Source organism: Nilaparvata lugens, chromosome 11, assembly GCF_014356525.2.
Source record: "Nilaparvata lugens isolate BPH chromosome 11, ASM1435652v1, whole genome shotgun sequence".
Classification (NCBI taxonomy): domain Eukaryota; kingdom Metazoa; phylum Arthropoda; class Insecta; order Hemiptera; family Delphacidae; genus Nilaparvata; species Nilaparvata lugens.
The window spans coordinates 21944873-21972634 of record NC_052514.1 but is presented as its reverse complement, the minus strand read 5'-3'; the positions used below and the strand labels follow the sequence as shown (position 1 = coordinate 21972634).

Sequence of the window (27762 nt, the reverse complement as noted above, 5' to 3'; positions counted from 1 at the left end):
CCTTGTTTTTAACAGCTTTCAGTACAATTTGTTTTTCTGATTGCGTGAATGTGAGGATTAAAGTTTGTGGTTCTAGGTTGTGAGGCTCTCCGTTAGTTATTGTTGGTTCAATTGATCGAATAATTTTATTTGTAGTGCAAATATAATTGTAGTAGTTAGACAACAGACAGCACACATCCATTGGACACCTGTTGGTACTGATTGGTAAAAATCCGGATCCGCGAAAACAGAAATATTTTGCACACTGCTGGTAAACCACTTCTCTCCATGTAAGATATTTGTTTTGAGTCTGCAACCAGTACTATCTCGTCTGCGCCTGTCAGCTCACAGACGAATCCCACGAAGCCGGCCTGCATAAGGACAGCTTCATCGATGAATACGCGCTTATAGTTTTTGTGGCAGCCATTAATTAGAAACGACGTCACGGTTCTGTAATTTGAATTGATGATTGAGTTGAATTCATTTCCGTGTTTCTCCTGTATAGTTGATCTTATTCCTTTGATTGCGGCTCTTGTTTGAGTTAGTATGAGGTCTTCCATTGGTCGATGTTTATCAACAATTAGATGTGTTTTTCCGCTCCCTGGAACTCCATCAATCCATCTGATTCTGACTTATGACATTATCATCATGATTATGATAGTTTAAGGAGCCTTAAATACTTTCTACTGATCAAATAAAATGAATTCACAGAAAGTATGAACAAGACACATCTACGGTTAAACAATTGCTTTACAGGGAAGCATTGGAATATTTTAAAAGAGAAAATATTAACTTATCTACTTCTTTATGATAGATGATCAGTTGATTTCCCTTCAAAATTGATTGGATAGTTTTAGATCCAGTTTCTAGGGCATTAAGGGCCGGTTTCCGAGCTCGGGATTTAACTAAGTTCTAGACTTTAAACAGCTGGGGTCAGAAAATTGGCTTTTCAAAGCAGGGCGTTGTCGCATAAAAATAGTCGCAGCAAAATAATCTTTATTTTCTAATTTCTATAATTGGAAATGTTTTTCCTTGACGAAATGAACCATTCCTAAATAATTCAAAATAGCTGAAGCATTACAATATTTTCTCTTTATTCAATTTTGTGTTAAATTTTCTAGTTTTTCGAAATTTAATTTAAACGTTGACTGCGACTACGCCCCGTTTCGGAAAGCCGATTTTCTGACTCCAGCTGTTCAAAGTCTAGAACTTAGCTAAATCCCGAGCTCGGAAACCGGCCCTTATAAATCCAAATAATAATATCGAGTGACCTGCCTGGATCAAGTCTGGTGTCAGAGTTTTCAGGTCGCAACTGATCAATTTCAGTGCCTCTGACATGACCCAACGACTGCTTTTTAGGCAGCCGGGACAGACGATTTAATGTGTCATATTAATTAATTAATCAATATTAAATCTATAGTCTACGTTTAATGGTCGATTAAGTTTGATAATTTTCTTAGGAACCAGGTCTAAGTCATCTAAGGATGATGCAATAACAACCTACAAATGCAATCTTTTTAGAATTATTCAATTGAAAAATATGTGTTATTCAATACTTGTTACAAATTATCTAAACTAAAGATGGAATTCCTTAGCGACTACTCTAGCCGCGCGGCTTGAGTCGTCGAGATTTGAGCACATGTTCTATAAATTCATAAGATTTGATGATTCATCAGATATGAATCGTAAAAGCAATATAGTAGCCGACACTTCCAAAGTGTTTTTAATGGATAAATTATTAAATTTGATGAATTTTTAGAGTATGTGCTCTAGCCACACGGCTACAGTCGTGACTAAGAAATTGCACTTACTACTAAGATTTATATAGTCTGAATACGCCAAGTTATAATAAAAATCAATATTATTATAGTTTTCAACCTGCTTCGCATGCTCAACAAGCTCCTTCTCTACGATGTCTGTAACATTGTTCAAAGCTCTTGAGCTCTCTCTTGGTGTTGAGTTGTCTCTTACATCGGATTCATTGGATAATTGCAATGGTGTTCTAGCCAAGTGAATCACAAAATCTTTTGTGCCGGAGCTCTGAAAAAAAGAAGTAGGCCTAATCTATGAACATAAAAGCATTCTTCACATTCTTCAACAAAAGCAAAGGTTAGAGCTTAGCTTATTACAAGATTAAATTTTCTCAGAAATCTATAACTTGAAGTGTGGAATATACGATCTGACGAGCTGAGAAGAATGAGCTGTAGTACGAGAAGATCCGATCATTGTGTCAAGAGTTATGAGTGTTTGAAATATTGATTTTTATTGAAGATCAATAAACGCCTCCCCACTAGGAAATCCTAAAATTAAGTGCATCTAACGGGATTCTGATAGAACATAACCCTTGTATTTAATAAATATACAAAATATTGATTTGATAAGTTAGGATGGCCTCGAAAGTTGAAACAATGGAACAATTTGTATTTTGGCTGAAGGACATGGTTTTCTATTTTCGCTAGTAGGCCTACTCCCCCTCCCCCAAAACTAAATTTCAAAATTTCTGAGGAATCTTGTTCAGAATTAATTGTACTTTCACATGATATGTAATTTTTCATCATTACTCTATAATGCTCCAAGTTCTATAAGTTGTAAAGAGTGAAAGTAGTGAGTTTCCAGAATTTTCAAAAAGACCTTGAAACATACCCCTTTTTTAAGAATTTGTACAAGGTGCACCAGAGAAACTTACTCTTTTGAAAAGTCAATAAAAACAAAAGTACTTCAGATATTGTTTTAATCTTTTTTTATATGAGAATACAATATACCGTATCATTTTTTTCCATGCAGTCTTGAAAATGAGATCAGACCAATGGCGACCCCCATTGCGCATAGACTGATGAAGTAGATTTTTGAAATTTCGTTGCAGTATATCAATCGGTATGTTGGAAATGGCGTCGCGAATGTTGATCTTGAGGTGTGTTATGGTCCGTGGTCGATCGACATAAACCAGAGATTTCAAATAACCCCATAAAAAATCGCATTGACGAATAGCATGTGGAAATGAGCCTTGTCATTAAAAAAAGAAATGACCGCGTCTTCAGGCAGATTGTCAACCAGCATATAACATGCATTTTGACAAGCGGCAAAAGCGCGTTCAGCCAATTCTTGAACAACAGCCAATTTATAGGGATGAAGTTGGAGGTCTTCATGGAAAGTTCGTCGAACAGTGGAGTCAGAAATTGCCATAGCAGCTGCGTGTTTGCGAGCCTGGGAGAACGCACAACTGACTGCCTCACTCTTTCGATATTTTCTGGAGTTCTGCTGGTTCGTTGAAGTCCATTTCTGGGTTTATGGACACTTCCAGACTCCTGAAATGAGTTAACCCACGACCGAATCGAATTATGGCCAGAAAAGAGTCTGTGGGGAGAAATTTCAAATCGAGTGCGGAAGGTGATCGATCGACTATTAGAAAAGAAGCTCTCAACTGCGAAGGCCCGCTGCTCTCTAGACCAGAGAATGATGGCTAATTTACTTGAGGAAAGATAAATTTGAGAACTTCCCCCTCCAGATGCGCCCCCTCCTACACCTATACACGGCCAATTCAACGTACGGGATTTTTTCAAATAAGTAAGTTTCTCTGACGCACCTTGTAGCTCCAAGACCAGAAATTATAGAATCATGCGTTACCACTCAATTTATGGGAATTTCATTGTCTTTAATTTCGTAGAGAATGCTTTTTTCGGAGAACCTGAGGTTTTTTCTGCCTATTAGGCTACATGGCCATAATTGGCAAGGTATTTTCCCTCCCTTTCCTCCAGCACACCACATCATTTTAGCAAAGGTGTAGAAGTTGAACTCATCACATTGTTTTTTGAATGTATTATTATTGTTGTTATTGTTTTGTTGTATATTGCTTTTTCTCATTGTATTTTATGTGTTAAGAATAAATTAAATTGAAATGAAAAAATTGAAAAAAAATCCAAAATTTGGGGGTTTTAGGGGTTTTTCGGGGTGAAGCCGCCCTCTGGCGTGTCAAAAATTTCTGATTTGAAATCAGCGCCCCAAAATACATATAAAACCGACGAGAAAAATTTTTTCGGGGCTGTTTCCTGAACAATGACCATTTGACTGGACTAATAGAAACAAGACTATAGTTAAGTAGGCTATAAGTTACATAAAATGCAATGTTGGTTTATTTCTGTTCCGAGAAATTATACAATATATTCGTTATCGAAGACAGTTCTCAGAATTACTTATTTTGTATCGAAACACTGAAATCGAACTCATTTAAAAACAAGCAGATGTAATTTCATACAGAGTGTAATATACAGTAGCTACATATTTACAGTAAGTAGTAATATACAGTAGCTACGTCTTTGGATATAAAGTGTTTTTAATATTGAAGCCATTCGAATAGTTTCAATCACGTCAATAATAAAATGCTCAAAATATCAGTTTAAAGTAGAGGTTATTTTATTTTATTTTCGCTCTTTAAAGCATTTATGTTGTTCTGCGACCAACCCGACCATCATCAGATGTCAATGAAAAGGTTTTTTTATGTAGGTAATAAAAGTTTTGTTGATAGTATTTTTTTAATTGATCACTTGCATAATGGTCTATTAAAGTAAAAATGAATATACTTCAAATAATAATAATGCAATGTAACATTTAATAATAATAAAATCATTTTAGCATGTTTACGAATAGGCTTAACTGCAAAACAGTTGCATCTACGATGAAAATGTGTGAGATATTATTTTATAGAACCAATTTTGTAAGAAAACTATTCAAATCAATTTTGTTATATAATATATATTTTTTAGAACTAGATGTACTTTACGATTGTCATATAAAGTCTTGAGAGAAGGCTAAGGCGAGGTACCCATCCAGAGAGTTATTGAGGGCTCAAGTTGCTGACCCACATGTCGCGAGCTGTGCCCTCCTGCTTTCAGCTATAAGCAAAGCAGCTGTACTAAATTCTGTACTATCTTATTATAATTGAATTCTAACAGACTGCTAACTCTTGATAGGCTAAATAAAAGAATCTGGGTTACCGTGGAATTTCTTATGGGCTCTATATATTAATAACAAAAAAGGTGTAATTCTAGATCTAGTGCCGAAATACAGAAGGTATTAAAGGTACATGTCATCAAATTTTTGGTTGGGATCAATTTATTACGTTATTTTGAGCACAAAATCACAAAGATTTTATTCACTAGGATATTGTTTTTAAAATAAACCAAGTAGCACAATTTTGAATGCATTAAACCTATTAAGTGTTAGCCATTTTAATTATGGAAAACATCAAATAAATTATGATTTTCCTAAACTAATATATTAGATTTCTAACCTAATATATTAGAGGTGTTTGAAATGTCAAGAACAAAGTGAGGTTAGTAAACTAATTTTTTTAAAATTTATGATGAGTGACCGCCGTTTATTTCTTGTGATTTTGTGTTCAAAATGACATACTAAATCAATCCCAACTAAAAAATTGATAACAGGTAGTCTATTCCGGCACTGCACCTAGAGTTTAGCAAAAAAAAAACTACCAGTAACTTTGGTAAAGTTACATAGCTTGAAATGTACAGAGCTTACCCCACTGAAGAATAGGTAAAAAGTAAATAGAATAATAATTTAGTCAAAATATTCTAACCTGCCCAAGAATTAACCCAGACGTGAATTCATGAGTTTTAGACAACTTGATGAGATCTCCAAGTAGTTTTTCTTCACACAATACAGCTCTCCCCATTTTTCAAATCTTTAACAATACAGACGTTTTATAAATTGAAAGACATACCGCAATAATAAATTAAAAATTGTATAGAAATGTACTAAATTTAATGTTTTGTAGGTTAATTTACACAAATCGCAAATTCACAACATATGGACACAGATCTTGGCTTTGAGCAATGAGCATTTACGATGCTGTCTTTTGGATTTGAATGGCCTTGCCACAAAACATCTGACAGATTATATAAATTAAAAAAAAAAGTCCTCATTCCACTGTAATTTTGTATGAATTAATTTCTGAACAGAATAATATTCATATCTCATGGAATCAATATTATTTATCCTTTAACAGGATTAGAATTCTATTCACAATTACAATCGAATTCTTTGAAAATTTGAAGTTCATGGAAACAGTTGGCTGAACTGTCTGGGAATCCCCATCTTACAGCCAATCCATTGCGCAGCGCACTGCGCAGTGCCTGTTGCATATAAGTTGCATTTTATTTTGTGCTGAAAGTTTATCTATGAACTCAAACTGGCTATTCTAAATTCTTTATTTTTGTGCTTGAACATACTTACAACTGTATATTTGTTTTGTATTTTTGGTGTAAGTGCACGTCCAGTGCCAACATACATATGAGGCATTAAAATTTAAATGAGGTATTAAAAGAGCAAGTCCATTGTAGCAAAAACTATGCCATCAACTTATTTTTCTATTTTATGAAGAAATCTAAAGTCTACTATTTGCATCTTTAACTTAGGTTTAAAAAACCTCAAAACCATCAGTTTGTCTCAGTCGTGAATAAGTAAGTATCTTACTCTTTCAAATTAATTAAATTTTAAGTATTGTGCTCTCTATAACCTTAGTGTTCGGTTTCCAACTGTATCCCATTAGGGTCGTACACTTACACTACTGTGGACTATATACGGCGAGGTGGAACTACCCTTGGGTCTCCCCACCATTGAAAGCCATACGCTAAAAAAATAATAATTTCAACTTGATTCCGTATGCTTTCCAATCCATTTATTTAAATAAGCAATTGTGTACGAGGATTTGGTAATCTTACTCACGGTATTTAGATGAAAACGGTAGGGGTCAAGAAATGTGTGCGCAGTAGCCAGCCAGCTAGATTGCGTCATCGCCACCAACCGAGGTTTTCAACACCTTTTAGCAATTTATAAAACTTTTTTGTTAAAAACAGATGATTAGTTATAAAATGACGTCAGCTCCACCAGAAATTCAGCACAAACATGCGCGTGACACCTACCGTCTTCTTCTATATACCGTGATCTTACTGATTTTGTATTTTATTGAGTCTAGACAATACCACCTTCTGTAAAAAGATAGTGCTATGCTATTAAATAGCATAGCTATAATTTAATAGTTGAATAGTTTAGTAGTTTAAAATACAAAATATAAAAAACATATAGAATAGTTGAGTAGTTTAATAATTGAGCCTAATGTTCCAGAATTTTAATCTCATAGGCCTACTTCGATATTTTGCAATCTCATCCTAAATATTTATTAACCTACTTTTAATTTATGTTGTGCTGTTTAAAAGTTCAATTCTGATAAGTTAAGTCGGCTAAAGCTTACACTGATGGCCATTTGTACATTTCATCAAATTTTACGGACACATCCACTGATTTTTACTTTCCTTGCCATATTACCATAGGTAAGGAAAGTATTGCTTTCAGAAAAACTTAAGGTACCCCAATTTCCTAATTTCTATACGTTTCAAGGTCCCCTGAGTCCAAAAGAGTGGTTTTTGGGTATTGGTCTGTGTGTGTGTGTATGTGCGTCTGTGTACACGATATCTCCTCTCCCAATTAATGGAATGATTTGAGATTTGGAACTTAAGGTCCTTACACTATGAGGATCCAACACGAACAATTTCGATCAATTGCAATTCAAGATGGCGGCTAAAATGGCAAAAATGATGTCTAAAACAGGGTTTTTCGTTATTTTCTCGAAAACGGCTTCAATGATTTTGATCAAATTTTTACCTAAAGTAGTACAGTAATTGGAAAGCTCTATCAACTGCCACTGTCCTATATCTGTAAAAATTTCAGGAGCTCCGCCCCATCTATGCAAAGTTTGATTCTAGATTCCCAATTATCAGGCTTCAGATACAATTTAATCAAAAACAATTTAGTGGAAAAGATTGAGCATGAAAATCACTACAATTAATGTTCAGTATCATTTTCACCTAAAATTGAAAATAAGCTTAAAATTTGAGAAAATGTTATTATTAAATTGCAAACTGTTTGCAACAGCTGTTGATTAGTTTTTAAGGCCGGCTGGTGTTATTCTCAAGAGTTGTGTGTATATATTTAAAAATTATGTCTCCCAAACAGGTTTTTACCTTTGGGCTTTATTGTTTTGAAGGATATTTAGGCTATATATTTTTGTTTTGTAAAATTGTATTGACAATAAAGAAGTTTCAAATCAATCAAAATCAAAAATCAATCAATTCTATTGAATCATTCACTATGAAAAGATAGCAGACCTCGTGTCGTATGTCTACAGCGTTATTATCCTGCCACCAGCTGGCTCAGATCTTTGAATAGTAGACTTGAGATGCGCAGGAACAGTCGTAGGTGATCAATCTTCATAACGACAAGGAAAGTTGTGTGAGTGCGTCACACCAGATTTTTTCTTGATTGGTTTCCAAATGGTGACACTCAGACCAGTCAATTCTAGTCTCCGCGACGTCACCATTTGATACTTGAAAACACATGCTGCGTCGAGAAGAGACTAGGAGTTGCAGTCTCTTCTCGACCTGAGTCCTTGATTGCCAGAGGTGTCACTGTGGAACAGGCAAAGGAGGAGTCCGCCAGACTCTTAGAAGTAGCTAAGTTGTGGTTTCTTGCCAACAAGCTCAAATTAAATGAGGATAAAACCAACATCTTGGTTTGCTCATTGAAAAGACAGCCAGTCGTATCAGATCCAGTAAAACTATTAGGACTCTGGTTGGATGAGCGATTGAGCTGGAATCATCATGTGAATCAAGTATGCAGGAAATTGTCCAGAGTGTTGTACCTCCTTCGTAAGCTGAGATGTGTGGTGGATCAGAGAAGTCTTGTCATGGCCTATCATTCGCTGTTTCACAGCCATATCATTTATGGATTGCTCCTGTGGGGTCACGCACCAGCTGTCCACGATGTGCTGCTACTGCAAAAGAAGGCTCTGAGAATAGTGACATTTTCCGGCTTCAGGGATCACTGCAGGCCACTATTTAGGGATCTTGGGATACTCACAGTGTACAGTCAATATGTATTGTGCTCGCTTATGTATATCAAGAAGAACCTGGTGCAGTTTCAAAAAAGGTGTGATATACACAGCCACAATACACGACATGCCACTAGACTGGAGGTACCCCGGAGCCGACTGGCGGGGAATTACAATAGCTTTCCTTCGCAGGCAATAAGATTTTTTAACAGCCTTCCTAGACCAATTCAGGAAACACCGAACTCTTGGTTCTATACCACTCTGAAAAGTAAACTCCTGGAAAAGCCACTCTACTCACTACAGGAGTTTTACAGTGAACCTCTTTTTGGGAGTCAAGCACCTCCACAGCGTGAATGACCATGTAGGTTATTTTTATTGAGAATTCCGACACTGCCTATCTGGAAACCCCAGTCATTGGCAACGACCTCAAGTATCAAGTAAGTAAGTAAGTACGTGAGTGTGATTTGAGCCTAATAATTCCAAAAAGTCATATCAGACTACTGTCTGCTCACTGTGTAACACATAAACCTGTAATGCAAAGAAAAACTCAATTTCTGCAAACCCATCCTTATCATAGGCTTACATTTCTTCTTGTTACTTACTTACTTGTCCAATCTTCTCCGCAGTCTGGTGACTGGGGAATTATCAGATATCTTCCCTTCGATGGGGTTTTCGCGTTAGTCATGTTGGTCCCCCGTTCGTCCCGTGTAGTAACTATGCCATATCATGCTCCTGCACATACTCCGTTGTGATGTTACCTTCATACGCAACCCTTTCCAACCTAACCTAAACGGAGAAAACTTATTGGATTGTTTTATTCTATGGCCTAAGTTTTCTTTTCGCAAATCCCTTCCCAACCTTAGCAAACCTTTTCGTGTATACAATCCTGATCCCTGTTCCTTTAACCCAATATTCCTGCAAAAAACAACCCTAACCCATTTGTGTGTATACCTTGACTTGACCCCTCTTCAAAAGTGCAAAAACTAATAATGTAGGCAAAATTATCAAGCAAAAGCCACCTCGTTATCCATCAGACCAGCATTACAATGAGTTTGGTGTGATCGGAAAAAAGACAGCTTTAATCCCCGAAACTAATTTGCAGACCACACATAAACCCAAAACAGAAACGAGAAACCATAGTTATAACACAAGAAATAGAAATCTTATCACAAACTTAGCTAGGAAGCTAACATGAACGACATTTCATATCAACCACCTAGCACTATAACTCCACAATTTACTTCCTGCACACATCAAGATATAGGCCTGTAATTGAAAAGACAATTTAAAACTGTTGTTAAAATCAATGACGGATTATAATAACTGGAAGACATTACCTATGCTGTAGAAAAAATAATTGCGAATAATATGTGAGCTCACTAACCCATTTTATACCTGCTCTTGTCAATGGGTTCTCCATGTTCGAGTAGATTGATTCCGGAAAAAATCCTCTTTAGGTCTAAGTTATATCTGCTATATATTTTGTATTGTATTTAAAATATTTTGTAGGCCTACATTTTATTAAATTTATTGCTTGTTTGTATTTTAAAGAAAATAAAATTTATTCAGGTTATTTTTTAAACATGATTAAGAATACATATGCAGAAAAATTTCTTGTTATACAAATCTTGAATCGAAATTATGTCTAACTTGCTCGTTATGTTTTTGTTCCGAAACGCCGTATATGGGTACCTCAAGATGCAAAAATGTTGATTTTTTCCTTGCATGTTCTCAACTAGCTTTTACTCTTTTTGAGGCTGAATTTGAAACATTTTTCCAGTGTAAGATCCGACCTCCCAGACCCACCCTTGAACCATTGTGTGCCTACCGGAACCTATATTGTAATAAAAACCGCATCTAATATTACCGTGATTCTTCTTCAGTGCAATCAAAAGTTAAAAGCAATGATTCATCGAAAATACTGACTAAAAGGCTATACTCGGAAATGACATCAGAATCGAAATAGGCTATTGCATGTTCTTAAAAGACCAATAAAATGTTCAGTGGAGACGAAATAAAACAGTAGGTAACTTACTTATTCTTCTCTAGGAATGTTGGGATGATATCCTGTATTTGTTCTAATCGAAATTTGTTCTAACCTAATCAAAACCTATTTCTGTTCATTTTTGTGATCAAAGTAGCTTTTTAACCTCACTATGATGCTTTTAATCGTTTGGAGTTTTCTGAATGGAAAAATAAAAAGTTTTATTTTTCTATTATAAATCTCGTACTTGGAATATTTCATTCAATAATTCTTAGGAATGATTAAATTGATGATTTTTTATGTAAACTCAATTTTATTACTAAGATGAATCATTTTTCTTGTTGAAAAATCCAATAAAATTGAGATGCCAATCACAAAGTAATAACCCAATGTTTATAATTGCATCGTTATGTGAATAAATTACATTGTAGGCTTTCGACCTTGGTTCTCTGTTTTCTTTTTCTTTTAGAGTAAGTAGTCTATTATTCATATTACAATAATCTCACAAACTTCAATCAAAATTATATCACTCCTGTATGAAACTCTTTTTTCCTGAATCCCACAAACTCTAATGAGGTTGAATCTACAATAAAGGAACTAAAAAATAATTCAAACCCAGGAATTGATAATATTTAGTGAATCAATCCTTGAAAAAATAGCCCACATGATCTCTAAAACACTAACTATTATTTTTAATAAATGATTTGAGCAAGGCTACTTTCCTAAACACTTTAAGAAAGCTAAAATAAAACCGCTTTTTAAACAAGGTGATCCCTCGGACCTAAGTAGCTATAGGCAAATTAGTCTTATCAGTAATTCAGCAAACATATTTGAAAAAAATTCATCAAGAAAAGACTTGTGATTCTCATGAACAAGCATAATATAATAAATAAGAATCAATATGGCTTTCAAATATGTAAAAATACCGATGATGCATTAATTAAATTTACCAATATCGTCTCCCAGAACCTTAATTCTAATCTGAAACCCATTGCTGTTTTATTAGATATAAAAAAGCTTTTGATACCATCCCTCATGATTCTCTTTTTGACAAACTCCAGATCAATTGTTTTAAGTGAGTTTTCCTTGACCAAGAGCTACTTGTCTGATAGAACCCAATCCCTATCTGTAAATAATGAAACTAATACCACCGAACTCACCCCTTATGGCCTCCCTAAGGGCACTGTTTTATCGCCATTGTATGCATGTATGTATGTATGTTATGAAGGGACGGATTCAAGGATTGAAAGGTTAAGAGAACCCCACATGTCAATCGGAGCTTATTGTGTTCCCAAGTACGTTAGTTGGGCAAACCAATACCTGTGTCCTTTAGATCCTGGAGTTTTTTTCCCATACTAACATCCCATTCATCACCTGGTTGCTTGCAGCCAAATAGAGCCCTTCTTCTTGCTCCTAGTCCCTGCAATCCAGTCTGATATGCTTAAGACTGATCTCTCTTAAGACTGATTGGTCCTCGTGACCTATGTGAGTTCCACTCCTGGTCTTCTTTGTAGGTCTTTCCGCTGAGGGAGGGGTCACCAAATCGCCGCTAGGGCGCCTGGCGACTGACCACCCTCGACTCAGCCTCTTGACCCACATTTGTGCCTGGAGTTTCACCCATCTCTGGTCTCTTGGGTATTTTTTTTTTTGCCCCGCCGAAACTTAGCAGGGTCAAAAGCCTCACCTCTTCCAAGATCCCTATATGACAAAGCCTCACCTCTTCCAAGAAGTTCTGCCTGAATGACCGGCCTTCTATGTGAAGCGGTTTGAGAAGCTTATCCTTCCTCTCCAGTTGGGATTGTGTGATTGAGCTTACGTCATCCATGTTGTGATCAGTAGAAGCCTTCTCAATTTTGATAGCCTCTACATAAGAGTGCAAAGAACCTCCTGTGTTCCTGAAACACCCATTTCAGATTGAGGAACCTGCCCTGATGGGGCAGATCCCGATGGATTTGAAAACAAGGCAACATCTGGAGTTGCCATTGGGGTTTGGTTTGTTCATGCGGAAGTGGAGTCAACCCAGACAGAGCCCCGCATGTCCAGGCAAGGCTAAATACTACAGGACAGGAGGGTGCCTGGTATCCTGCAGGTAACGTTAGAAACACTATATATTAGTAAAATCACCACCCATCACCACGGTCCACATTACATATTGGGTTGGCCTTAGAAGAAGTAAAAATATGACCAAGGAAGGCTGAAAAATATTAAAAGAAAGAAAGAATGGCACAAAGCTAAGTCATTGGAAAACGTGCCATTCTAGAAATTGAAAGTTTCAAAGCATAATATAAGGAAGAGGAGAAGGGCTTTGGAAAAGGGGTCCCTTTTAGTCGCCTCCTACGACAAGCAGGGATACTGTAGGTGTATTCTGGTTCTCAACAAATTCTTGAGTACGATGTTCGACTCAAAGCTCCCCCAACCCACAGGGAATTATCGCTATTACTTTTCAAAATTTATGTGAATGATTATTTAATTTAAAACTTGAAAATTCAACTATAGGTAATATCCTTTGCTGATGATACAGCTGCTATTTTCTCTGGAAGAACGTGGGCTGAGGTTCATAAAATTGCAATGCATAACTGCTTGAGCATAAAAAAGTGGCTAGATAATAATAATTTGAGCTTTATCATACAAAAAACTAACGTTATTACCTTCTCTTTCAATAAATTAGGACAGCCAGACAGAGAATTAAACTTGAAACTCCATTCAAATTGTAACCTTGACCACAACTCCTGCTCGTGTCCAATCATTACTAAAGTAAAAAATAATTGTAAATATCTAGGTGTCTATATAGATGAAAACTTGAAAAATGGGATGTCCAAACTAATTTCATTTGCAGAAGGATGAAATACCTCTGTTACAAATTTTATGCAGCTAGAAAAATTTATTCTGAATCCATCACATCTAAAAATGCTTTATTTTGCTTTAGTGCAGTCGAATGCTATAATGCAATACGGAATAACAGTATGGGGATGGTATTATAATTCCCATTTGGAAGAAATTTTCATAATGCAGAATTAATAACTGAATCTATTTTAAATGAACCCAGATTTTTTCCGACAAACCTATATTTGATGAATTCAATGTTTTAACTGTTAGACAGTTATATGTTGAAGATTTAATTGAATATTTAATAAAAAATAGAACCAATTTTCCATGCACCAACAACTCATTAAATAATAGACATTACAGCTTGAGACTGAGACCTACTTCAAATAATTATAGATAACTACTAATATTGAAACAATTAGACGGCAACTTATCTATCTTAGGCTAAATACTGTAATAATCAGTAAAATTACTGATCATTATCTAAACAATGCTAAAATTACAAAAAAATGAAGCAGAAAATCATTAATTATCAATAATCATCAATTATTTTTTTAATCTTTCATTTATTATTACCTGTTACCTGGATTGGTATTTTACATGTTATCTACCTTCTTCCAGCCCTGCCCATCTACCTATCTTCATTCACTTCCCTGTCACACCTTTCCCTTTGTGTTTTACCTTACCTGCCTATTACATGGGAAATCATAGTTGGCAAGGTATTTCCCCCTTCTTTCTTCCAGCACACTACACCATTTTAGCAATATTGTGTTATTTTTCTTTGTCATTTGCATTGTTACTGTTATTATATTGTTTTTCATCATTGTATTTTTGTGTGTTGTGAATAAATTGAAATTGAAAATATAATTTAAAATTGTTCTGTACTAGTTTATTATAATAAGATATGTTAATTTTTCGTGGTTGGCGAAGAATTTGAATCTGGTAAACCAATGATTATTAGTACTACTTCACAACCGGTAGCTACTGTATACGTTATCGAATACATTATTTCTCATTCATTTTACCAGAGAGATTGAATGATTGATTAGGTACTTATTTATGTAGATTACAATATATACTGGCTTATACACCTATATACAATAGCTTACAATACAGCAACGTTTTATATAAAGTCACATATATAAACTAAGAAAATAATATTATTAAACTGTATATGATATGAAAAAAGCAATTTGGAATAACTATGGATAATATTGTTATGCATCTACATAAATTGGCAAAGCTTTTGACACATCAGTGTCCATTCTTCGGAAAGAATATTTAAAATATCCTTCCCAGTAATTCTCCACCAAAGAGAGAGAGAGAAAGAGTGAGAGAGGGGGGTATTTTTGTCATAATGTCACAATACATGTTTATAAATATCTTATTCAGTATTGTTCTACTTGAATCTAATCGAAGCTAATGTGCATAAGAGGAACCTATCTGATTTTGAGTCACTTATTTCGTATCAAATTTTTCATAGAGAGAACTATTAGACTTCCTCTATCATATTTTCATTCTGAAACTTTCTCGCATGATTATTGTTTTTTCTTATCCTGAAATCTGTTCATGTGACAAACGTAGTTTACGAATCATAATTTTCACTTTCTTTTTCACATTTACTTCTATTTAATTTGTATTGAATGTAGTTGACCTATGTCAGCCTGGCAACATGATAAAACACTTTGCATTTTACATTTATGTTGAAAACTTGGAAAAATAAAACTATGTCTGCAATTATTTCGTGTTTGCTAATGATAATCACCTAATTGTTGATAGTTATTGGATGTCATGTTTACCGTTGATTTCAATATTTTTCCAGGACTAGAACAATGGGTTCATCTAACAGTCATCCTGAAGCCCCTAAGAAACATTTCACCCAAGTGAATCCAAGAGTTCTGGCAAATAATATCTCGAACCAGATTCCTCAGCGCTCAACACGATCCAGCACTGCCACCAGAGTTCCAAACTATGTATATCAGGTTCCTCGGGATGAAGATATAAGGATATTCCCTAGAGCGAATAATTCAGTTACAGCTTCAGGATCTACAAACACACAATTGACTAGTGAAAATACCAGCTCAGCTAGTAGCAATGTTAGTACTACTGTCACAACACCTGCTAATATCACTAATTGTACTACGTCTATGACTACATCAAGTAACAGTAGATCCACTTCGACTGTACCAACAAATCTCCATAGCTCTACTCCTTCAACCTCGGTATCTACTAATGGTAGCACAAGTAGTAACAATCCTACCACTTCTGTATCAAGAAATGCAAACAGCTCAGTTAACTCGAAGGAAACTACTATATTAACCCCAAAACCACTTGTAAGCCTCGCATCGGATAGTACCAGTAGCATGAACAGCAAATTTGAAAATCTGAATTTGAATAAGTCCAATGCTTCTTCACCTGTAGAATCACTTGGAACCTCTCAAAATACGATGAATAGCGATAGGGGAAACATCACATCAAAGGAGAATCTCAATTATTCTGGTAACCAGGACTCATCTGAAGAAAAGAGTAATGCATTTCAAAGGAAAAGAAATAGGAATCCGAATGGAGATTTTCAGGCTAGAGCTCGTTCACAATACAATAATGACTCTAGGCCTCGTAATAGAAATCAAAGTAGACCAAGAGATAATATGAATCAGAATGATATTTCTAATGGAGATTCTCAGGGTAGACCTCGTTCACAGTACAATAATCAGAATGACTCTAGGCCTCGTAATAGAAACCGAAGTAGACCAAGAAATAATATGAATTCGAATGACTTTGAGGAGACAAGAGGCAACAGAAATGATCGACCAAACGAGTCAAGCAACAGACGTCCACGTCCTAACAGGCCTAGAAACCCTAGAAATATATCCTCAGATGATACTCCACCCACTGAGAATTCGGGAGATGCCAAAACAGCACAAGTACACAATTCATTTATGAAAAAGTTGATTGGAACGTTTCCTCCAAACTATGAGAGATGCAGAGGACTCTTCTGCGCTGCCTGCAATCACTACGAGATTTTCATCGGTAGAAGACCGGGTGTCAAGCATATTGACACACCGAGACACAAGGCTGCCATCAGCAACAATAGCAGGGTCAAGTCGATGAGCTGCACCAGTTGTAGAGTGATACTGCAGTGTGACATACAGTTTCTGGTGGCACACAAACAATCCGAAATACACATGTTCATTGCTGATCAGAAGCAGCGCTCGACTGGCGCCAGTGCCAATGCCAGTGCCGCCGAACCAAGTCCCAAGGGTGACAACACTTTGATGCTGAAGGAACACATTAAAGAGCATTTCCAACGGAGACTCGATTTGCCTCCAGAAGTGAACGACTATTCATTTTACTGTCACGTGTGCGAACAATGGTTCACAGACCACTTGATATGGGATGAGCATCTGAAGAAACAACATGATGCCAGTGATAATAGAGTGATGAATATGACTTTCAGACACTGTCAACCATGTAAGCTGATGATGTGCGGTAGCAAACTGCTGAGTATCTTCCATTCGGACGCTAATGAACATGAAAAGTTCAAAACATTTCTCAGCATTCCATCAGCAAGTGGTGGTGATGATGATGATGATGACGACGATGACGATGAAGAAGGAGAAGATGCCAGTGACAATGTGTCAACAACAAGTAGTGCCGCACCACAAGAACAACAATCGCAGAGACCAGTTTGTCTCGTTCTGAAAAGTAAGTTTAATTCTTTAAATCAGTCAAATAAGTAATCAAGTAATTCGATAGTGGTAAGTCAAGTAATTTGAGATGAGACCTTAATGAAATAGTGGGACAACCAAATATTTCGAAAAGAGAAATCAACCTTTATTGTCGTGAAACGTACGTATCATTACAAAACTTCAACCCAAAACGTAATGAAATCAGTGAATTTAATTCTTTGAATAATAACTCAATGAGATAAATAAGTGAATAATCCGTTTCCAAACTCAAAACACAATAGCGGCCATTTAAAATTTTATTTCTTAAATAACAAAAACCCGTTGATTTTACAAAAAATGCAGGAATCAGAGTTTTTAGTAAATTTACTTGCAAATCGATTGCACCTTATTTTTCAAGACTGGACGAATACCTACTTTAAACTTATGCCAAAACCAAAAGGATTATGAAGGCCAAAGCTTTATCATTATTTGAAAAAATCTAAAATCGCGTACGAATAACATGCAAAGCAGATGGAGATTGTTTCATTATTGAGGCAGACTTGAGCAGCATGTTTTGGCGTGCACTGCAACAAACTTCCATTAGTCACCTACCACTAAAGCTGCTATATCTCACTTAATTTTCGTTAAATTTTGAAAAATGAGGTGTCAATTGATTTTTCATTGATTTCACTAAAACATGTTAGGCTATTCTTTTTTTTCAAAATCAACGGTTTTTTAAGTCTTCTACAAGAAATAACATGACAATTACTGAGATATTGCAATTAGTCAAGTGCTAATTAATTATTACTATTATTAAACGAAAATCCAAATTAAATGCTGCGATTCACCCCGAAGACTCATTTGCAATAGTCAATAATGTCAATATTTGCAGTAGCAGAAGTCTTCGGGGTGAATTGCAGCATTTAATTTGGATTTTCCTTTAATAATAATAAGAAATAACATTTTAAACGACCGCCATTTTGTTTTATGAATTTGACAAATGTCATAATTTTTTTGTAGCTCTGTCTAGTTGTCATAATGTTTGTGCGATGTTTTACTTCCGTATGTTGAACCATTATTTAGAAAAAAAATAGTAAGTGAAAAGGCAGAATGGCGGCTGTGTAAGTAACTAAGGACTTTCGGACAGTTTGAAATAGTTATTTGTGCATCTAGGGACTAAAGTGCAACTTTTTCTCCCTGAGGGAAACTGTTGTCGCCCGATGGCGTAGCCGAGGGCGACAATTTCCCTGAGGGAGAATAAGTACTTTAGTCCCGTGATGCACACAACATTTTTCCTCCACCTACACCAATACCTATAACAATGAATAATTTTACTACATCTTCACGCTTTCACACTATTTTTTTAAAAACAAAATTTAGCTCACCTCTGATAATAATTTGTTGATAGTTGCTAGTTGATAGTTGATTGTTTATAGTTTCCTTATGAGTCACAAAATTCCATGTCGCGTATTAACTATTATATATAGATAGTTTATAGTTTATAGTATAGATGATGATTGTTGATAGTGTAAAAGCCTACTTCTGATAGTAATTGTTTATTGTTATTGTGCACCCATCACAATTTTGAAAGACCGTGTTCGGGGTTGATAGAACAGAACTGGATTGAAACTGGTGCGTTGCAGCCACTGGCATAGGCCTAGTTGAAGTGTGATCAACATCGCTGGAACTGGATTGAAGCTGGTGTGTTGTGGCCACTGGCATAGGCCTAGTTGAAGTTTCATCAACATCGCTGGAACTGGATTGAAACTGGTGTGTTGTGGCCACTGGCATAGGCCTAGTTGAAGTTTCATCAACATCGCTGGAACTGGATTGAAACTGGTGCGTAGCAGCCACTGGCATAGGCCTAGTTGAAGTTTCATCAACATCGCTGGAACTGGATTGAAGCTGGTGTGTTGTGGCCACTGGCATAGGCCCAGATGAAGTGTGATTTAAATCAATGTTGCTTGTTGTTTGGTTCAAAATCCTGTTTGCTGTTTGTATTTTATTTCCAATTGATTCTTCAATATAGCCTTCGGCGACAGTAGTACTCTTCCATCCGCCATGTCTTTTAAGCTGGGTCATTGTTCCTCCAGCATTAACCAGCAAAGTAGCTGAAGTCCGCCTTAGAGCGTGTCCAGTATACAAGTTAGGATTGGGAAGTTGTAAGTATTGTGCAATACTCATGGGTATTTTTCCCAGGGAATTTTTCCCCATGGCTTGATTGTAGCATCTCCCATTTTTAAAACTTAAAAATAGCCGGGGTGATTTTGTTGTCTTTGGTCTTAAATTTAAATACTTTCTGAAATAATATAAGTAGTCTATGTCTCGTTGTGTGCCATTGATCACAGTGAAAACACGTCCCTTGTTGGTTTTAGAATCAGGTACATTAACTATGAGAATTGAATCTTTGTCCTCAATGTCACTAACAGTCATATTGCACAATTCACCCATTCGGCAAGCTCCACAAATACCAAAAATCAAGGCTACTTTTTTCAATAAGTATTGTTCATCTGGAGCATTTAACAGGAATTTATTTACCTCCTCTTTGGTGAATGTTTTAGACTTCTTAGGTTGATAGCCTACATTTTTCTTTTTCAGAAAAGCACCCACTTTCGTAAAATTACTGATGTCTATGTTGTGTTTCACAATAATTGTTGCTTTCAACATTGAATAAATGGTCCATAAATAACTTGCTACATACCTGTGCTTGTTGTGAGAGGTAAACAAGGATTACGTTTTCTGAAATTCTTACTGTTCCACCACAATTCTTCTTGCACCATTCAACGAATAAATCATATCGCTTGATGTATAGTTCCTTTGATTTTTCCGGAAGCAAATTTTCAGTTACATTTTCAGCTTCGTGTCGAATGTTCGGCGGAGTTAGAACAAACTCCTCATCACTCTCACTTTCCATTTTATAAAAACGAAAATAACTTCTACAATACCGGTAGCGGATTTCGAAGATCTTAGTAGGTAACCAAGAAAAAACATAACCTGCAATCTTGTTTTCTGTGCAGACACGCTCAGTCGTCTCTGTTAAAGTGGGTTTTCGTTTATGCGTAAATGCCGTCGTCGACCATGACAGGGAGAGAATCTCAGATTGGGTAGATTTCAATCTGTCTACATAACTTAAAAGATTATGTTAAATTATGTTTTAATGGAGCAGGTTGAGCTTATACTTTTTTATACTTTTAAATGGCAATATTTTGATATTATTGAAAATGTTTATTTCTTTATTAATAAAGACAAATAATGAAAAAGTTATTTAATCAGCTGTTTTAGCACACTTGAAATTTGGACAATATGAATGTCAACAATGCTTGCCGTCGTCGACTGCGGAAAAGTTCGCATAAACGAAAACGTACCTTTAGATGAACGCTCTCGTAGAGATGCCGATGACGTTAGAGGTGTGTACTTTTTCATATCCACCAACGGTTGAACATAACCTAACAATCGAAATAGAGCTACTTATTTCCTAGAGATAAAATATTCCAAAGATCGAAATAGAGCTCTTTTACTTTTCCTCTACCGACCACGACAGTGTTGCCACATTCCTCATTCTTCAATCGCGGCGTTGTCGGACTTCTTCCCATGTTAATCTTATGGGTTTATTTTTACTCCCTTGGGAGTAAAAGTGATCACTTTTCCCGCTGGGAATTATTTTTAGTCCCATGGGAGGAAAAGTAGTACTTTAGTATTCGATTCCAGGGTGTAAAATGAGACTTTTGATAGTAGGTGGAGGAAAATGATATTTAGATATGTTTCTTACCCAGGAACAAAGCCCTGGAATATTGGTGGTAGTTCTGAAACACCCTATTTACAGCAATCTTTATGAAAGTAATGAATTTATTGAATGGTAGTGCTATACTCGGGCATTATTCATCTATCAATATCATAGTTGGTGTTTCGCATGAATGCTCAGTGTATGTCTACATTACCGTTCTTCTACAATCCATTTTTAGTATTAATCACAATAACCAAGGCTAGTCAGTGAACAATACTATCAGCTACCATTCATCAGCTTATGAATTATTCAGCTTTACTTCCAATTTATAACATTTAATCTCATTCTCATGTCTGAAAAATTTCGGCCAACTCATTTATCTATTTTAATAAATAATAAATCTATCTATAAAATAATAAATAACGCGTCAATTGAAATTAACTTATTCATGGGTTTTCTTTGCAGATCTACCTTCAAATACCTCAGAGCGGGACATTTTCAACTACTTCAAAGACTTTGGCCATTTGGAAAAATGGTTGATGAATCCGATTGGGGAAAATACTGCAGTTGTACAATTCCGCTTCAGGTATTTTTCATTATATTTTTATTGGCAGATATAAGTAAGGCTAGCTGCACTCACATCGATTCTTGCTCGTACGGTATTTTCCGTCATTATAAATTCTATTAGATTGAACAGATGATGTTTGTCAAGTTCCGTCTAATCTGTTGGAATTCCGTTAGGACGGCAAAATGTCGATGTAGTAATGCACACCCCAGTGTGTGCGGGGATCAACTGTCACTGCTTTATCATTGCCTCACCATTTTACTTATTGATGATTTCATAAGATATTTAAGTACCGGTAGCACATAAGTTGTGCAAGCAGTGATTGATTTCATAATAGTCTTTTTCTATTATTATGGAAACTGCTCAATATTTGAAACATCCTGAAAGCATTAGGTCACTGGATGCATATAAATGGAAATTTTATGATTTTACCTCATAAAATCAATAAAATAATATTTACCTTGAAATACCAATTAACTTTTATCACTTCTTCCTCATTTGCTCTCCTTTCATCTGGAATAATCTGAATATATTCCATATTTGAGCAATTTACAATAATGTTGATCTAGCTGGTATAGGCCTACAATAAAATATGACTCTTAGGAGACTTCAATTATACTTCATCCAATTATAGCTCTTCACAATTCAGCTTTCTTCTTGTTATCAAACTCGTGGCTGTTTATCTTGTTGAGTACACAGTAATGCTCTCATGATAAAATTGTGTGAATAGAATCAGTAAAACGGAAACGAAAAAGCAAATAGATAAACTGCATTTATTGAATTCAATGATGGAAAAGTTTGTTTATGGATGAAAATAAAGTTTCGAATAAGGCAGCTGCTGGGACAAATCCGTTATTAATTTATTAATAGTTATAAATATCTATTAAATAAATGAATTATCATGACTCATGATTTCATTTAACGTGGTTGGATAAATTGTGGTTTAATCAATTATTCATTTATTCATTCATATACAATATATACAATTCATTCACACCTACAACAGGCATTGGTCCAAAACTGCTTTCAACCTTAATTTAAAATAAACAATCCGGAGGTTATGAAGAGTAACTCTTGAAATTATGTGTAAATCAAATCATGAACTGTTCAAGTCAATTTCAAGTCAAAAAAATTTATCAACTAGAATTTTGAATTCATCCGATTGATTTAATTCCAAACACAAAAACGATACTTCTTTCTCAATATAAAAATTTTCTATTGAAATTCCACTAGATAAAAGTAAGGTTTGCCGTCCTTAGTAGCAACTTTATCATTCGTACAAGACACGTGGATTAATAATATCACACTTTCGTTTTTCTCTGCAATAGTGCAGAGCTGTTCAACCACTTATTTATGGTTTTTACTGCATTATCCATTGAACTGTACAACCTGGAGGCAGATTGACGATCCGCACTGCGACTGTGGTGATTTACAATCAGATGACCACCTATTAAAATGTCGTCTTGCTCCAGAATGCACAAGACATAAACTTCTCATCTTTAATGACAAAGCTGTTAAAACAGTAGATCACTACTCAAATATTGGCAAATAGATATCACCTGACACGCACCAACGAACTGCATTATCAATCGATAGACAAAACAAATTTTAACAAATTGAATAATATCATTTATATTTATTTATTGATAAACTAGTGGCGGTAGTTATGCTATTATCAATCCCGAGTAAATAATTAGTGTAACAACCAATACTAGTTTCTCAATTTTCAAATAAATGGTTGTGATTCATTCATCAACTCCTTCAATTGTAAGGTATTTTCATGTCAGTACCACTCAATTTAGTTTGCTTTCCTCTATATTATTGTATATTATATTGTAATTATTATACTTTATGTTTTAATAATTTTTAGTTTTGAACAACTAAGTTTGAAATAAGAATTTCCGTCGAGAATTAAACTTTTCAATAACTAAGTTGGAAAAATCAAATTTCTGATTGGCTAATTGAGATTTCATTAAACAATGTGATCCATGTTAAATTGTTTTGCAGTTGTATTGAATAATTCTGAAAAGTTCTAATAGTTTGACAGTTGACATTCTAGCCAACTTTTTATAGCGTTTAATCAACATCTCATGATAATTTTATACTTTGCAACATAATGCTTGACTAGTAAGCCTAGATTTTGTATACAAATTTCAGTAACTGGTTTCTTTTCAGGTTGTTGTTTGTGAAACAAAATTGTGAATTTTAAATGGATGAATTGTTGATTATATTATTGTATTGATATTGTATATATGAAGTCCGTTCAAACACAGACACCCTCTTATTTAATCCAATTTAATTGAATTCATCAAGAAACCCGTTCACTCGAATTGCAAGGAAGATTTATTTCCATAATTTATTTCCAAAAATACAAATACATAAGGAATTAACAATATTTACAATAGCTTGGCACAGCCAGCAAAAACACTTTGGTGCTAAACATTGGTTGATTTTGAAATGTATACTTTAAAATGCATAAACTTTAATGATGACTGATAAATTTTCTCATTAATACGTAAATAATGTGATTGTAATATGGAACATGATTTTGCTTTTCATTATTCTGATTGTAATGATCTGTTGTTTTGTCCACAGTTCAGTTGCTGAGAACATCATCAATAGTAAATTCCCACTGGTGATGCATGGGTCAAGATTCGATGCATGCTTGCAGTACCTGTAAGTCTTCACTATATTGAAGACCAGGTTCTACAACTACGAATTTTTGGATTGAATAGTCTGCTGTGCATCGGTGAAATTCTACTAGAGGTACTTTTACCGTATATATTTTTATAACTTCAAATTCAAGAACCCTTGAAAATAGTTTGCAGCTCTAGCAATAGCATCGTAGATATTCTAGATGAGTTTTTATCAACGATTTGTTGACTAATTTCATATCAAATGGTCGACTAATTTGCATCATAGGTAGACCTATCCTGTGCCTTATTTGAACATTTCTCATGTAAAACAAGATGCCTTCAAATCGTTCAAATATAATAGATGTGCCTTAATACATACAAGGTGCCTTTCGTTTACAAGAATATATTACTATTAATATAGTATACATTTATTACTATAATAATATTATTCGATTTGAATGGGCTCAAACATAATACTATTCATCATAAAAATTATATGTTTCTAAGGGAAATATTGTTGATTTCTCATCAGTAGGTGATTTGAATAATTATGATAGCGATGAAATAAAACTTCACTATATAGAAGGTTATACCTCTCCAAGGTGATATATCAATATCCTTATATGCTATTGAGAATTTGAGTTCAAGGATTTCACTTCATTCGTTTATTGCGAGCTTCCATAGTGAATTGTTTAAGAATTCGTTGTGATTTGATCTAAATGGACCATTGGAAGCTTTGGGCTTTGAAGCAAATCTTCCATAAAGTATATTCCACTACTCACGATATGTTCAAATAATTTCTCAAAACAGATTGAGTGGAAAACAAAATTTTTAATCATCGCAAATTTTCAGAATAATGCAATCAACGTTGCAAAAATACAAAATGGACTTTACATTTTGCATACTCATATATTCATACTACTATTGTTATAGGCTGTTAGCCAAAGCCTACTTGATAATGTGGCTCTAACATATAAATATACTTATTTATCATAACATTATATAATCAAGTAAATATTACATACAGTAGTAACTATTATTTTATTGTACTATTACAATATACTATATTATATTGTTGAATATGAACAGTTCTATTTTATAAGAGCTGAATTTTATGAAGGTGTTAAGCCAATCGGTGTTTGGTTTGATTGACTTATCTATAAGAAAACTACATACTCTATAACAGTATGTAGTTGTATATGATTCATTTCTCATCATAAAGCAATGTAATTCGTTTATTGTTGGAAATATCCGAACTTATGATAAAATAAATTGCTTTGCAATATTTTAGTGCAAGAATGATATTGTGAATGAATATTATGATATTGCTGTAAAGTATCACAATGTCATTCAATTAGCACAGAGATAATGAGTAAGTGTAATTACCAACGTCCCAAGTTGTTAGACGTTCTTGATAAGATTATTACAATAATAGCATGAATAATAATGCAATTCATTGATAATTTGTGATTTTCCAATTTATGATAAGAGTTCCTGGAAGTGTATTGGAACTCTCCTCTCATACAGCACAGTGCGATGCTGAAATTAATTATGTTGAATACAATAAGCAGTAAAATTAAACTGCTATGAAGGAATTTCACAAATATTATATGAAATATCGTAATTTTAGCTGTAAGACATTGTTCTGTTGTTAATTGGTTGAAATAAGTTCACTTATCATTAAGACTCCCTAGTTTGGCAATAAATAGTTTGTTGAACACAATTTATTTATAAAATTCTGGATCGTTTCATTCAATTTGATCTGATATCGAAGAATCTATTAATTATTGTGATTTGAGATTATAATAATGGTTGTATTATTGCCAGAGAATTTCATTAACTGAGACACTTCAACAAACTACTAGGGTGTCCTAGTTCGGTAATAAATAACCATTTTTTGTTCTAATACACTGCTTTCAATTTGATTTACTACATTATTCAATAATTTTATCTCAAAAACTGCTTGACTTTCAGTAGAGATAAATTTGACGTAAAGTAATACTTCAACCAATCTATGACTCCGCAGAACATTATGAAATTATTGATTTACCTAGCATTGCTGTGTTATGTATGTGTTTATTTCTCTATAACTCGTTCAAATATAATAATTGATGAGAAATATTATGCTAATTTTTAGAGATTATTCATGAAAAGTTTTATTTTGTATTCTACTATAGTGAGATTCACGTTGTAAAGTCACTACCTGACTGACATTGGTTTGCTGTTCTTGTCTGCTATTGGACAAAGCAAATGGTAGCTCTTTCCTTATCCACCTCCGTACAGTTCATTAGCCAAATCATTTTCAGGCCAAGAAGAAAATATATAATAGATTACCATAATATTCAATATAAATTATGTAAATTTACGGTATTATTAAATCTTGAAAATATATACTTTCTTTATGAATATAACATTATATTTCAGCATAATTATGTTTTCTTACTAAAAATATTCTTGAAAATGTTATCATTCTGTCTAATATGTCTAATTATGTTTCCTCCCAATTGAAGGCAATTGCTCGAAAGAATTGCCACTTCTATCTTCTTTCGATTTTTTCTTGCTACTGTAGACACTTGTTCAAAAATATCATCATCACTGTCTACTGCTATGGTCTAATCAATGGTTGGAACAACGACCAGGTGACAAGGTGACAATTCTTTTGAGCAAATGTCTCCAATTGAAATAAAACATGTAAATAAACATATTAGAGGGCCTTCTCCTCATGTTAAAAATAATAAATTTGTGAAGTTGAAGTACTTTGTTGATAAGTAAGTATATATGCTCAAACATATTTTATCCATGAAGTAAATATATTTTTTCATGATTTAATAACGAATTTTCATAATTATATTAAATATACTGGTTGAATATTATGGTGATTCTTTCGAACAATTGCCTGCAATTAAAATATTGCTTCTAGAGAAATGAAATGAACATACTAGAAAGCATTTTCGTTTGAATGAAACTAATTAAAAATCTAGTATGTATAAGAATTATAAAAGATTTTTCCTCATTCGGGAAAATCTTTCTTGATAAAATGAGTCAAGTTTATAAAATCTACATTTTTATAAATGAAAACCTTCAAACCGATCAAAATGTTGAGTGAGGTCTCAAATCACAATTTCCAAATTAATACTGTTGAAAATATTGATATTACCGATATTCTTGTACTCTTATACAATTTTATTCACTAATATTTTTGTAATCAACTGTAACTGTACTTTCAAACAATAAAGATTATTATTATTCTTCTAGAGGTGTTTTATCATTTCTCTAACAGTAGGTTACCTGATTTTAATTGTATAAACTATGAGTCCTGAGATAATAATTTTTCTACTTCAAGGTGGGATAAAGTCTGAATTTTCCACTAAAACTCCAATGTAATTTTGATATGTTCCCTTGGAGTTTTCTCCTGAAAATTTTTTTTTTATTATTAATCCTGGATTTAGTTTTCTAAATTTTCTTTAAAAAAATCTCA

General features: G+C 34.3%; 2 protein-coding genes across 3 annotated transcripts in view; one reads left to right on the top strand and one right to left on the bottom strand.

Moving 5' to 3' along the window:
- LOC111048357 overlaps positions 1 to 5840 on the bottom strand; it is a 43493-nt gene extending 37653 nt beyond the window's left edge. Inside the window, exons 1-2 of the mRNA XM_039438220.1 lie at positions 5573 to 5840; positions 1765 to 2019 (exon numbers count right to left, since the gene is read on the bottom strand). Coding sequence (XP_039294154.1) covers positions 1765 to 2019; positions 5573 to 5668 — 351 coding nt within the window. The 5' untranslated portion in view covers positions 5669 to 5840. The remainder of the gene's footprint in view (positions 1 to 1764; positions 2020 to 5572) is intronic.
- A 275-nt stretch (positions 5841 to 6115) lies between these two features.
- LOC111048361 (uncharacterized protein DDB_G0292186) lies at positions 6116 to 27538 on the top strand. Of its 2 annotated transcripts, XM_022334236.2 has the most exons (5): positions 6116 to 6455; positions 15514 to 15822; positions 16009 to 17396; positions 21549 to 21669; positions 24244 to 26439. In XM_022334236.2, exons 2-5 carry the CDS (start codon positions 15524 to 15526, stop codon positions 24326 to 24328), a joined length of 1893 nt encoding a protein of 630 aa, XP_022189928.2. In that variant the 5' UTR covers positions 6116 to 6455; positions 15514 to 15523; the 3' UTR covers positions 24329 to 26439. The 2 variants fall into 2 exon arrangements, with proteins under 2 accessions (XP_022189928.2, XP_022189927.2); XM_022334235.2 differs by having other exon boundaries at positions 6117 to 6455; positions 15514 to 17396; positions 24244 to 27538.
- The last annotated feature ends 224 nt before the right edge of the window (positions 27539 to 27762 follow it).

Bases quoted from the DNA above. Each gene is read 5' to 3' on its own strand.
- LOC111048361 (XM_022334235.2), top strand. From the start codon at position 15,524: ATGGGTTCATCTAACAGTCATCCTGAAGCCCCTAAGAAACATTTCACC. The intron at 17,397-21,548 runs GTAAGTTTAATT...TTTTCTTTGCAG, and splicing joins AGTTTGTCTCGTTCTGAAAA to ATCTACCTTCAAATACCTCA. The intron at 21,670-24,243 runs GTATTTTTCATT...TTTTGTCCACAG, and splicing joins GTTGTACAATTCCGCTTCAG to TTCAGTTGCTGAGAACATCA.